General features: G+C 44.1%; 1 protein-coding gene across 1 annotated transcript in view; it reads left to right on the forward strand.

Annotated features, from left to right (window-relative positions):
- Positions 1–2766: 2766 nt before the first annotated feature.
- The window catches only part of LOC141107552 (antigen-presenting glycoprotein CD1d-like), a 28203-nt gene continuing 16923 nt past the window's right edge, over positions 2767–14046 (forward strand). The window contains exons 1-2 of the mRNA XM_073598371.1: positions 2767–3349; positions 9032–9289. Coding sequence (XP_073454472.1) covers positions 9085–9289 — 205 coding nt within the window. The 5' untranslated portion in view covers positions 2767–3349; positions 9032–9084. The remainder of the gene's footprint in view (positions 3350–9031; positions 9290–14046) is intronic.

A 14046-nucleotide genomic window follows, 5' to 3' on the forward strand; every position in this document is an offset into this window, starting at 1 on the left:
GAATGATCAGCTTCATTCCTACTTCCTTATTCTTGTGGAGACACTGGGGCAACAGAACTATAGACTCCTGCTACCATCAGTCAAACTGTTGGGAGGGGGGGGAGCAGGGTCATGCCATGTCTATGGATACGCTCAGCTCAGTTAAGGAACCTGATGGGAGCGTGCACACACAGGTGTCACCTTAGCACCCAAGCAGCAAAAGGAGACAACCACAAGCAGGGAGGAGGGGACAGCAGCCATAGGATCCAGTGACACAAGAGGTTAGCATTTTTAGGAAAAAGAATATGCAAAATAGATGAGTCTACACATCTGCTGCTATAAATAGAAAAACAAGGGTTTAATATTGCTTTAAAAACTCTGCAGTGAAAATGGGGGTCTCTTTAATTTCATGGTTTTGATATAACAAAATGATTAGAGTTAAATTATATCTACACCCAAAAACAAATAGCACACTTCATGTCCATTAGGCACCCATGCTCACTCACTGTATTGCATATATAGAGGGTAACCATTGTTTTCACCCAACCTGTACTTCCCTCTTCATCTCCGTTACATCGAAGTTGAGAAAATTTGAGCTTGGCACGCATTATACATTTTTCTTGTACAATTTTCCTTAGGGTCGGCCATACACAGCTCAAATCTTGGCCGGTTCAGCAGGAACCAGCTGAGATTCGAACCATTAATGGGTAGGCTGAATGTACCAAGTTGATTGATCAACTTTGGTACAACAAGCCTGCTGGATATGCTTTCAATTATCGCAAGCAGTTGCTATAGCCGCTAACGATAATCACTGTCTTCTCCTGGCGAGGGCGGCTTCCCCGCCAGGAGGAGACAATTCCTGATTCCCCTGTCAGCACTGTCTTTGTTGATGGGGGAATCGTGCAAATTTCTTTCCTGCAACCCGTGGCTGCAGGAAAGAAATCTAATATCTAATATGAGGTCAAACCTAAGCACTTTCAATTTGTATGCAATCAGGCAGGCCCTTGCACTACATAGTTGAAGGTAAATCCAAAGGAAGTTGTATAAGAAAATGGTATAGTGTTTGGCCACCTTTAGTGTTTTAGGAAGGCAGATAACATTATTTTATGCTTTCTGTTAAGCTCATAGAAAGTGAGAAGGACATGGCATTTATGATAAGAACAACAAGTATTTTCTGTGCTTTCTGAACATGTTCCTAGGTCTAAAAAAATGGAAAAAGAATGCAGCCTTCACAAGACCTGTAAACTGTCATATAGGTAATTTTTGTTCTTAGGTTTAGATAAACTCTAGAGCGGGGGTCGGAAGCCCATCGATAGTGATCGACTCACCCATCGACCGCCCGTGGGTGATGGGTAGATTGTCAACACAATTCTGCTTTTCCGACCTCCGCACCTTGGCGCCAGATTTTCCTTCAGCCTCATCCACTGCGGTTATCTTTCCTCACAGGGAGTACAGCAGAAATTGGGAGGCAGCACAGCTCAGAACGGTGGGTGGGAGCGGGCCAAGTTAACTTTTCCAGGTAACCGGTAGGTGATTGATTGTTAGGCAGTCCTAGCAAACAATCACCAGCTTATTAATATGGAAAGTTATCTCCGGCATCTCCAGCTACCGCCCTCTGTTCAGAGCTGTGATGTGTCCCGCTTCTGTTTTGACACCAGCCACTGCCCTACTGACACCAGCCACTGCCCTACTGACACCAGCCACTGCCCTACTGACACCAGCCACTGCCTCACTGACACCAGCCACTGCCCTACTGACACCAGCTATTGCCCTACTGCCTCTGTCACCTGCCTTACTAACACCAGCCACTACCCTACTGCCACTGTCACCTGCTCTACTGACACCAGCCACTGCTCTATTGACACCACCCACTGCCCTTCTGACACCGTCAACTGGCCTACTGACACCAGCCACTGCCCTACTGACACTGTCAATTACCCTGCTGACACCATATACCGTCCTACTGCCACTGTCAACTGTCCTACTGACACCGTCCACTTTTAAGGTAGCCTAAGTTTATACAGTCAGGTCCATAAATATTGGGACATCGGCACAATTCTAATCTTTTTGGCTCTATACACCACCACAGTGGATTTGAAATAAAACAAACAAGATGTACAAATGCTAATAGCACACTTGAAATGAACTCTGCTTTTATCTGCTCCTTGTAAATGGGATGAGGGAATAACACACACCTGGCCATGGAACAGCTGAGCAGCCAATTATCCCATTACTTTTGGTCCCCTTAAAAAGTGGAAGGCACATATACAAACTGTTGTAATTCCTACACCATTCACCTGATTTGGATGTAAATACCCTCAAATTAAAGCTGAAAGTCTGCAGTTAAAGCCATCTTGTTCATTTCATTTCAAATCCATTGTGGTGGTGTATAGAGCCTAAAAGATTAAAATTGTGTCGTCCCAATATTTATGGACCTGACTGTATTTTTACTGTGGCATTTGTTTACTATATATTTTATAGTTATAGTTTTCCTTACTATTTAGTTAGGCCCTGCTAGTTAATGTCTTAAAAAAATAGATAAAAAAGGGGTGCCGAACGCCGCTGATCTTTTTCTCTCTTTATGTTGTTCAGGTAGATTCCCATCTCTCAAAGGTTGCCTACCTCTGCTCTAGAGCATGAGAGGTCTTTCACCTGACCCTCATGTATGTGTATAGCAATAGACACCTACCGAGTAGCCAGGTGTTTACAGTTAAATCACAAGATCTGAGCACTTCTAAATTGGTACTTCCTCCTTCTCCACAGTACAATCAGAACAAGATTTCTGTTTTCTGCATGAATACGCTGAAGCCCATTTCCTGCTACTACAATATTTTGAAAGATTTCTTTATTTCTCGAAGGCATTTTGAAGAAGAGAGATGAAGGTTCTTATCCCATCCTTTATGTTCTCCCTTCTCTTACTACAGGGGGTCCCCTAGTTACAAACATCCGACTTACAAACGACTCCTACTTACAAACGGAAGGAGACAACAGGAAGTGAGAGGAAATCTACCCCTAGGAAGGGAAATTCACTCCTGTAAGAGTTATTATAGGGAAAAGGTACCTCCACTGATGCTTTATCACCAAGGCTTGTTTCCACAACAACCCAAAATTTTCAAAATCCAATTACCATTGGGACAGAAAGTGAGGTGAAATCTTCTTAACAGGGGCACAGACAGCAAAACAAATGTTATAGGGGTGTTAACCCTTCCCTATGTTATCCAAAAAGCTTAAAAATAGTTTTTTTGGCTGGAGCTACACTTAAAAAATGTACCTGTTCCGACTTACAAACAGATTCAACTTAAGAACAAACCTACAGTCCCTAACTTGTTTGTAACCCGGGGACCCCCTGTACTGAGCATTACAGCTGCAGGTAAGAAAATACCATAGATCTGTTCTATATTAATGCAAAATATATTTATGATGCTTTGCAACTTTTATCCTCAAATACATCAACATGTCAGAGGTACCACCCTGCAATGAATGTGAGACTGCAAGATTCTAGAGCAAGGGTCTCCAAACTTTCTAAACAAAGGGCCAGTTTACTTTCCTTCAGACTTTAGGGGGGCCGGACTCTGGCCATTGGGAGTAGAAAAGATAAAAAAGGGAAAAGGCCTGGTGTCACCCGCAAACTACCTTTATCCCAATATATGCAACAAAAAACAGGAAATCGCCCCGGGACTTTAAATAAGGTCTTGCGAAACACGTTGGGATACTTTTTATGCCTGTGTCTTCTGCACTTTACATTTTATACCATGGTACGTGTAATTACAATTTCTACTGTATGTATCATTTCAGTGGCTTGGCTATGATTCATGTTTGTTTTCATGATGATTTCAATACATTTTTTTTTTTTACACTGTTTTTTGTTGGGAGTAGAAAAAGTCCCGATGTCAGTGGAAAAAATAATGGCTCATCGTTGGTTTCAGCGAGAGTAATTGTGCCCCATCGTTGGTGTCATGGGGAGGATTTGTGCCCCATTGTTGGTGTCACTGGGAGGAACTGTGCCCCATTTTTGGTGTCATTGGGAGGACTAGTTCCCCCATCATTGGTGTCATTGGAAAGAATTGTGTCCCTTCATTGGTTCGTATGTCCCCTCTCCGGGTCTCGGAGACTGCTATCAGTGGACAGACTGCCATATGTCAAAGACTGTTATAAGTGTGATTTTCTTTCTACCTTTATGAGTAGTTTTTATTATGTTTTCTGAATAAATGTACTAAAGGATAATGCACTAGTCTGGTACGCCCTCTTTTCTTTGTTTTTTGTGTATTGACTCAGGGGGGCTGAATACAAATGCACGCCACACTTTTCACATATTTATTTGTAAAAAAAATTGAAAACCATTTATCATTTTCCTTCCACTTCACAATTATGTGCCACTTTGTTTTGGTCTATCACATAAAATCCCAATAAAATACATTTATGGTTTTGGTTGTAACATGACAAAATGTGGAAAATATCAAGGGGTATGAATACTTTTTCAAGGCACTGTACATGATTCTGCACAGAACGGACACCCTGTAGCAGTAAATTTGCTGTGCAGCGCTTGTTAAATAGTTAAAATCCTTGCAGTGTACATTGATCACTATTTCAGCAAAAGTGGAATTACTCTTTAGAGTCACCACAGTATCATGTACCTGGTAGAGAATGAGTAGATGATGTAGTCACTCTGGTACCTCTTGCCCAACACTCCCGAAGGTGGTGACAGAGAGTGAGAGGGCATGGAGTGGCACGAGTACCAGAGTTGAAGACTGTACCACATCTGTGTTCCTGCCAGATACATAGAGCAGAGAACTGGAAACACAGAGCAGGAAACAAGTGCAGGAACACTATGGTACCAAGCAGGTTACAGAAACTAGGTTGAGGAAGCAGGATACCAGATCAGGTGACAAAGATAGAGTTTGGGAACAAACTGAGGTCTAGAACAGCTGAGCAGTATAGTACCAAATCAGGAGACAAAGACAGAGTCCAGGAAACAAGCCAAAGTCAGTAACAGCAGAGGCAAAGGCACATGACATTGCTTCAGCTTGCTCTTGCTTAACTTACACCTGATCTGCTGATTTGGCCTTACCATGTATGACCTGGCTTGCCTCTTGACCTGCCTCTGAACTATTGCCTTTTCTGTGACCTCGGCCTGCCTTCTGGACATTGCTTACTGACTTTCTGTAACCTGCTGGGGGGCAGCACAGAAAGAGTCCCTGCCAGCTTGCACTGTTAGTGTAGCGCCAGTCTTATGGAGCAGACTGGGCTGATAGGCATATTAGTCTAGCGCCCCATAAAGCGGCCGCACTGTTTCTGGGGGGGGGGGGGTGCGCCGCTTCTAATTTTGACTGTCCTATCATCCTGGACCACAAACCTTCCTCACTGTGCTACATGTTATATATGGTTATATCTTCTTAGTCCTCTCCATAAAATTATCAGAAATTTGTGCTTAAAGTATAAAGTAATTTATGCTATCTCATTTTGGATAGAATAAAGGAGGGTTATAGCCCCTGTCAGTTTATTTTTTACCATCCCTGTTCCATTGCAGAGATTTCCCTTCACATCCTGCCCCATAGCCACACAGGAAGTGAGAGGAAATCTATGCAAATTAAGGGAATCCATTGCCCCACCCAGGCCCTCAGAACTAGTGTCCCCACTCGAAAATTTCTGGGCGGGTCTTAAACAGCAAGGGGTGTGGCCTTGACAGAAAGGGGTGGGTCATATTTAAATTAGGGGGTGCACGAGTTTAGTCGGGCCTAGGGCAGCACAAAACCCAAATACACTACTGCTGTGTCACCAAAATTGCAGGTAAAAGCTCAGAAACAGCTAGTATTGCAAATGCTTACTTGCAGCACTTTGCCTCTCCCTATATTTTTTCCTTTCCCTTTACCAGAAAACTTTGAGGGTGCATTTGAAAAGCACAAAACTCTAAACATTGTTAAAGTGTTACTAAACCCAGGACCCTGCATTCACTACATCTGGTCTCTCACAGAACACAGAACATGGAAATGCAATTATTTTAGTAAATATAAACTGCTAAATATCTTTTCTCATCAGCAGTATATAGCAGTCTTATGACTTCTTTCAGTGTCTGGTTAAAGCTTGTAGGAGGAGTTTTCGTTCTCCTCTGACTGTCCTACGAGGCTGCTTGACTCCTGACCCTGTCTGGACAGTGCTGATTGGCCCTGGGCTGATCACATGCATCCTCCCAAGAAAAACTCTCTAGCAATACACACCAAACTGAGCATGTGCAGAGTGCCTCCTAAGGCTCTGTTCTATCAGGAGATGGATTGGGGACAATGGAAGAAGGGGAGGATCAGAGAAAACAGAATCAAACAGCCTTTTTACACAATGCAGAGGATTAACCCCTTAGATTACACAGTTAGTATAACAAATATGCTTTACTGCATATACACACTGATTTTACTGTTGTGGGTTTAGTAACACTTTAATAGGGCGTACACACGGTCGGACTTTGTTCGGACATTCCGACATCAAAATCCTAGGATTTTTTCCGACGGATGTTGGCTCAAACTTGTCTTGCATACACACGGTCACACAAAGTTGTCGGAAAATCCGATCGTTTTAAACGCGGTGACGTAAAACATGTACGTCGGGACTATAAACGGGGCAGTGGCCAATAGCTTTCATCTCTTTATTTATTCTGAGCATGCGTGGCACTTTGTCCGTCGGATTTGTGTACACACGATCGGAATTTCCGACAACGGATTTTGTTGTCGGAAAATTTTATCTCCTGCTCTCCAACTTTGTGTGTCGGAAAATCCGATGGAAAATGTACGATGGAGCCCACACACGGTCGGAATTTCCAACAACACGCTCCGATCGGACATTTTCCATCGGAAAATCCGACCGTGTGTACGGGGCATAAGGCTTCATGCATAGAGAACATTTTTAATGGCACTTTTAGAGTTTTGTGTGTTTTTTATTTCTGCCTCTAAATGCCCCTCAATGTTACCCTATGTACTTATTTAGAAGTATTTAGAGGCAGAAAAAACACTGCCAGTGTGTTCAGGAACAGCCGCATTTTGGTGAAAAAGATGGCTGTCACGTCTAAATTGCGCTTAAGTGCTAGGTGCATCAAGCGCCTGAGTATTCATTTCAATAGCCAGAATAATGCCCAAGCGTTGACGTAACGTGTTTGCAAAAACACAGCGCTTTTTGCAAAAACCCAGTGTGCATGGGGCCTAAAGGATAAGTTTGCTTACAAAATAAAAAATAAAATAATTGCACATATTTTTGTGCAGGGAAAGAATGTGCATTTTTTTGTTCACATGAGCCTGCAAAGCATTTCATCCATGATGAGTAGATTGGGCAGTAGCGGCCTGTAATGCAGGGCACAGGGGCGGCGCCCCCCTATCCATGCGTCCGGCCCCCTAATCTACATGCGGGACACCAGATGCATGGATTCCAATGGTTTTTTTTTTTTTTTAAACATGTGATTAGAGCCAGAGACTCTAATAGGCTATAAAAAAGGGTGGGCTCGGGGCCAGAGGCGGCTCTCTAATTAGGCAAATTAGGCAGTTGCCTAAGGCCTCGCACTCACAGGGGCCTCGCGGCCTCCTAATTTGCCTGTTCTCAATCACTGAAGTTGATATCGGCGGCTCCGCCTACCCCCACTGGGACTCTGTGGCTTAGGAGCTGACGGACAAATCAGATACTGCCCGCAGCCTGAGGAATAGCGGCCTCATCACGGAGCGTCCCAGTTCGTGGGGCCTCATGTGTAAGTTTTTGCCTAAGGCCTCACAAAGCCTAGAGCTGCCTCTGCTTGGGGCGCAGACCAATGCGCCCCGGGGCCACCCAGTTGTGTGACAATAGCGAATGAATATTCGCTATTGTCAAACTGATTCTCGTCCCGACCAATGAGGAAGTGGGTCCTGAGACCAGTTTCCAGATTGGCTGAAAAGAGAAGTGATCCTATTGGCCTAGCATCAAGAGGGAGGAGATGCATGGCCGCCATGATGCCAAGGAGGAGACGAAGGGGAAGCCGCTGCCCGTCGCCTGGAGGTAAGCTCTGCCTGCATCATAGATGGGGTAAGTGCATGGCTGGTATTTGACCGGCCGACTGGGGGGGGGGGCGCGATTAAAGCACCAAGTGTCTGAATATAGGAATAGATAATACAATGAGTTCAGCTCTTTACCACTGGACATCATCCTTACCATACTTAGTCACACTTGCATGACCAATTAGTGTGTATGTAATTTTCCAGTCAACGTTTTTTTTGTTTTTATATGCACCTGGATTTTGTTTACTGGGCACAAAAATATAAAATCAGATGGGATAATTTGATTATATTTGCATGGATTATGTTACAAAATACTACATAACTACATAGTTATATAGATTATCTGGTTGAGAAAAGACACAAGTCCATCTAGTTTAACCCACATATCTAGTGTTGTCCCCGGAAAACATTCTGCCACAACGTAACAACAAACTGCAACAACTTTTGGACACTTAAACATTTGTACCAAGCCCACTCGCCAGCTCTTCTCCACTAAAAAGTGCTTCCTGGGCTTCAGCATAGATCGGGATCTGCCCCCACCCCTTGAGAACGCAGAGTGAGTGGTCAGTTACAAGATGATTGCTTTGAGCTTCAGCCAATCACTATGAAGGAAAGCAGCCAGGAGGTCAATCAGAAAAGGATTTCACATACAGAAGAGAATACCAGGCTCTAGGATTCTGCCTACGGTACTGTGGGACAGCCTTCAATTTTTGGGACAGTTGAGGGGTTAAGGGGTCTTTAAGGATCTGTGGTAGACTTGGATTTATTACAACATAGGGGCTCATCTGATAGTATACTGCTTCCCTGTTGCTGTTGGTTCTACCAGGGTCCGTTGGGGGAAGTTTATATATTCAGTTTGGATCTGGCCTTGAGCCATTGAGGTGCAGCTGGGGCCATGAATGGTGCTTGGTTAATAAATTTGTGAGTGGATAACCAAAGAACCTCTCCTGAAAACACTTGTCCATTTATTTTGATCCATGTTCACTGGTATATCATCAGTCATGTATGTGGAAGACATACTCAGACATAACGTAATCTTCTTTCCACAGGCTCTATCAGGATAACAATCACACAGAATTCATATTTCTCAAGTGATCAAGTAATGACCCTCTGGGGCTCCCTGGAGGTGGAAGACATTCAGGCACTGGCAGCCTACAATGATACGAGGCTGATTGAATTCAAGCAAAGCTGGTCAAAGAAGAGTCTGAATGACACTGACTGGGAGACTTGCAATATGTTGTTAAAACGTTACTATAAAAATTTCCAAAACCATGCAAGAAACCTAATTGAGAAAGTTTTGATTAAAGGTAATATAGTATATTGTAATAGAAATAGATTGCAGTGATTATATTTTACTAACAGGAGGCATTTAACTACAAAAATATAAGGATATTCTGGGCAATGAGACAGTACCTCTTGATAACCAGTACTCCCTCACCCATATGTCCATTTAGTCAGAGCCATTCCTTCTTTGGACAAAAACACAAAAGAAGAGAGTGCAACGCCGCCCTAGTGTAACCTCTCTACCTGAGTGGCACCTAATTTTGTCTTTTTGGGTCATAACTTACACAATTCCTGCTAAATCTGACAGATAAAACTAATACAGGGGATCGGTTCCAGTAAATGGCCCCTGCCACCCCTCCTGACCAGGCTCCTTCCTTCTGCTGCCCAGGCCCCCTTGTTGGACTATTGAGGCTGGGGTCAGGTACAGGTGAACCAGTGCTACCCCTTTATCGGCGGCCCTGTTTACAAGTATTGGGAAATATTTGACATTGACAATTTGACAGCTCTCTAGCCTAAGCAGCCATTCATCTGGTCTGAACACTATCCTCTGGAGGTGCAAAGAGGTTATCTATCCAAATAGGCTCTCATACTGGATGTCACCCAGCAACAGAGTGCTGGATAGGCAAGTATATCTTGCTGGAGGAGAGAGCTATTATTATTATTTGGGCAGGTGACAGTGTCTACTTTAATGCCTAGGACTCAGGATAGTGATTTTCACTGATGCTTGGAAATGGCACTGGTCTCACTTTATGACAGGGCTGGGAACATTTGGCCTTCAAGGCCAATTACAACCAAATAGCCCTTTCATGATAGGAAAGTATTAGTACCATACAAAGTGTGCCACATTGTTGCATTAATTGGTGACCATGGTAAAAGAGTATTTGTGATTGCAGACTAGAATACTGCAATCACTGAGCAGCAAATTATATTACCTGTGATGTATTTCAGTTATCTTGCAAACCTGGCCTGTTAGTGGGTCCTGAGGACAGGAGTTGAGAACCATTGTTTTAAAGGGAAGCTATCATTGTTTTAGAGCAGCAACCTCCTTTCAGACCAAATGGCTCTCACCGAAATCCTGGATAAGGAAGAAATTGTTGTTTTTACCCATTCATTTGTGTATGTACATTTCAGCTTGAGCTATCGAAGGGGGTGAACAGATGAACTGACGAACAGATAAGGAGAAGCATGTGCATACAAGCCTAGAGCTAGATAAAAAAAGCAGGAAAACGTGAAAGGAGGATATTATTTGTATAGAATATTTCAGGAGGGGGTTCTAGTTGTGTGCATTTTAGTTATTTATTATGGTCTCAAAACCAATATTCTTTTTCTAGCTTAAAGCAGTTATAAACCCCCAAAAAATAGGATTTTTAAATACAGCTTACCTGTAAAATCCTTTTCTTGAGAGTACATCACGGGACACAGAGTATTCATTACATAGTGGGTTAGATAGGCACCACCGGTGATTGGACACTGGTTAACCCCAATTAAGGAGAATTCCTCCCCTATATAACCCCTCCCATATTGGGAGGACCTCAGTTTTTTAGCAAAGCAATAGGTAACCACTTAAAACCCATAGAAGGGTGGGAGCTCTGTGTCCCGTGATGTACTCTCAAGAAAAGGATTTTACAGGTATTTAAAAATCCTATTTTCTTGATCATACATCACGGGACACAGTATTCATTACATAGTGGGATGTCCCAAAGCAATGCTCATTTGAGGGGAGGGAGACACAGATCAGAAAATATAGACCGCAAATGGACCAGAGGAACTAAACTGCAGCCTGCAGTACACTGCGCCCGAAGGTGGTATCCTCTTGCCCTCTTACATCCACCTGATAGAATCTGGTGAATGTATGGACTGAAGACCAAGTCGCAGCTTTACAGATCTGAGCCATGGAGGCCTGGTGATGCACTGCCCAAGAACAGCCCTAGTTGAGTGCGCTTTCACATGAAAAGGAGGAGTCTTCCTCTTTATATCATAAGCCTGAAAAATAACCTGTCTAATCCATCTAGAAAGAGTGGATTTCGACGCTGCTTGGCCTTTCTTATGGCCATCTGGCAGAATAAACAAACAATCAGTTTTCCGTATCTGAGCGGTTGCCTGCAGATAGACACTGACTGCTCTAACCACATCAAGAGTGTGCAAAGATTCTTCCTTTGCGGACTGCGGATCTGGAAAAAAGGATGGTAGGATTACATCTTGATTCAAATGGAATCCTGAAACCACCTTAGGTAAGAAGGAACGATTAGGACGCATAACAATCCTGTCCTTGTGAATAATTAAATATGGCTCTTTATTCTGATACTCTCCTAGCAGAGGATATGGCTATCAAGAAGACTAATTTTTTAGTCAAAAGCGCTAAAGGAGCCAGGTGCAGTGGCTCAAAGGGTTGTCCCTGTAAAGCCGACAACACCAAATTCAAATCCCATGGGCATACTGGAGGTTTGACTGGCGGATTCAACCGCAGTGCCCCCTGAATAAAGGCCTGGACAAGGGAATGTGAAGCAATTGGCTTCTGAAAAAAAACAGACAAAGCCGAAATTTGGACTTTGATAGTGCTCAAAGCCAATCTCATTTCTAGGCCTGACTGAAGAAAGGTCAAGATTCTGCTAATCATATACCTTCTAGGATGACATCCCCTGGGGTCACACCAGGAAACATATGCCTTCTAGATTTTGTAGTAAATAAGCCTGGAGGCCGGCTTTCTGGCATTGACCAGAGCGGAAAGGACTGACTCCGAGAGCCCACGGTCTTTTAAAATGTGGTTTTCAGCAGCCAAGCCGTCAAATTTAGACTTCGTAAAGCAGGGTGGCAAATTGGACCCTGTGTGAGCAGATCTGGCTGGAATGGGAGGACCCAAGGCCTGCCCACTGCCATCTTTACGATCTCTGCATACCAAGGTCGTCTGGGCCAAGCCAGGACTACTAAAAGGACCGACTTTGCTTCCCTTTTGACACTTCCCAGGAACCGCGGAAGAAGTAGGTTCAGAGGGAAGGCATACATTAGATTGTATTGATCCCATGGGATTGTCAGAGCATCTGACCCCTGAGCAAGTACATCCCTTGTTCTGGACACAAATTTGTACAGCTTCCTGTTTAATCTGGACGTGAATAGATCCACATCTGGTGTTCCCCACCTTTGACATATGGTTTGGAATATGCCGGGGTGTAGGGACCATTCTCCTGGGCATAATTGCCGGCGGCTTAAGAAATCCGCTTGCCAATTTTCCACTCCTGGGATGAATACCGCAGACAGGCAGGGAACATGGCTTTCTGCCCATGCAAGAATGCGATTCACCTCCCTTTGGGCATCCAGACTTCTGGTGCCTCCTTGGTGATTGATGTAAGCCACAGCCAAGGCATTGTCGGATTGTATCCGAATAGGATGACCCTATAGCCTGTAAGACCAGTCCATGAGGGCCAAGTAAATTGCCCGAATTTCTAGAATATTGATGGGCAAGTGTTTCTCGGTTGCAGATCATCTTCCCTGCGTGCATGTTTCTTCCAGAACTGCTCCCCAGCCTGTCAGACTGGCATCTGTGGTTACGATCTTCCATTGTAGTGGAAGAAAGGCTTTGCCTTTCAAAAGATTTTTGGTTTGTAACCACCAATTGAGGCTTTTGCGTATCCTTGGGGATACGCACATCAGAAGATCCAAGGTGTGAGTCTTTTTGTTCCAAGCTGCGAGAATGCTTCTCTGCAGGGGCCTTGAGTGAAACTGGGCAAATGGAACAGCCTCGAAAGTAGCAACCATCTTTCCTAACAGTCTCATACATAGCCGAATGGATGGACTCTTTTTGATTAATACTAAGCGGACTAGAGCTCTTACGGCCTTGACCTTTGGCTCTGGTAGAAACACCCTGCCTTGAGCGGTGTCTATGATCATGCCTAGATACTCCAACCTTGTTGAAGGTTGCAAAGAAGACTTTTCTAGGTTGACTATCCAGTCTAGTCTTTCCAAATGTCTTACTGTCTTAAAGACAGCGCGGTTTAGGTGTGCCACCGATTGCTCTATGAGTAGCAAATCGTATAGATAAGCTACCACAGTTATGCACTGAGCTCTTAGATTTGCTAAGAGAGGGTCTAGAATTGTTGTAAAAATTCGAGGAGCTGTAGCGAGACCGAAAGGAAGGGCCACAAACTGGAAATGGTCTACCGCGAACCTTAGATATCTTTGGTGAGCGGGAAAAATCGGCACATGAAGATATGCATCCTTGATATCTATTGATGCCATAAATTCTCCCCCCTGCAGGGTGGAGACCACTGAATGAATTGACTGCATTCGGAAGGATTGAATGTGTAGAAACTGATTCAGATCCTTTAGATCTAGGATGGGTCTGACGTCTCCATTTGGCTTTGGAACGGTGAAGAGATTCGAGTAGAACCCTGATCTTTTGGGTTAATTTCTACTATCACTCCCTGGGATGGTAAGCGATCTAAGGCCAGTAGTAGCGGTTCTCGCTTTACTGGATCTTTGGGAACTCTTGACCTTAGGAAACAAGCTGGTGGAAGCTCTAGGAACTCTATTTTGTAACCTAGAGATACTGAAGAGACCACCCACTTGTCTTGAACCGCTTCCCGCCAGGCTCCTGAAAACTGTAGGAGCCTTCCCCCCACTCGGCTGAGTGGGGGCGCCTCTTCACAGGGATGTTTTGGGGCTCTGCTTGGCAGACTTTCGTACCCAAGTCTTTTTCTGCCCTTGGGTGTGACCCTGGGCCTTTCCTCTGAAAGTAGATTGGGAAGGCCGTCGCCACTGCTTAGAGCCTGATGTTTCAGGGGAA

The sequence above is a fragment of the Aquarana catesbeiana genome, linkage group LG09 (assembly GCF_042186555.1).
Source record: "Aquarana catesbeiana isolate 2022-GZ linkage group LG09, ASM4218655v1, whole genome shotgun sequence".
Classification (NCBI taxonomy): domain Eukaryota; kingdom Metazoa; phylum Chordata; class Amphibia; order Anura; family Ranidae; genus Aquarana; species Aquarana catesbeiana.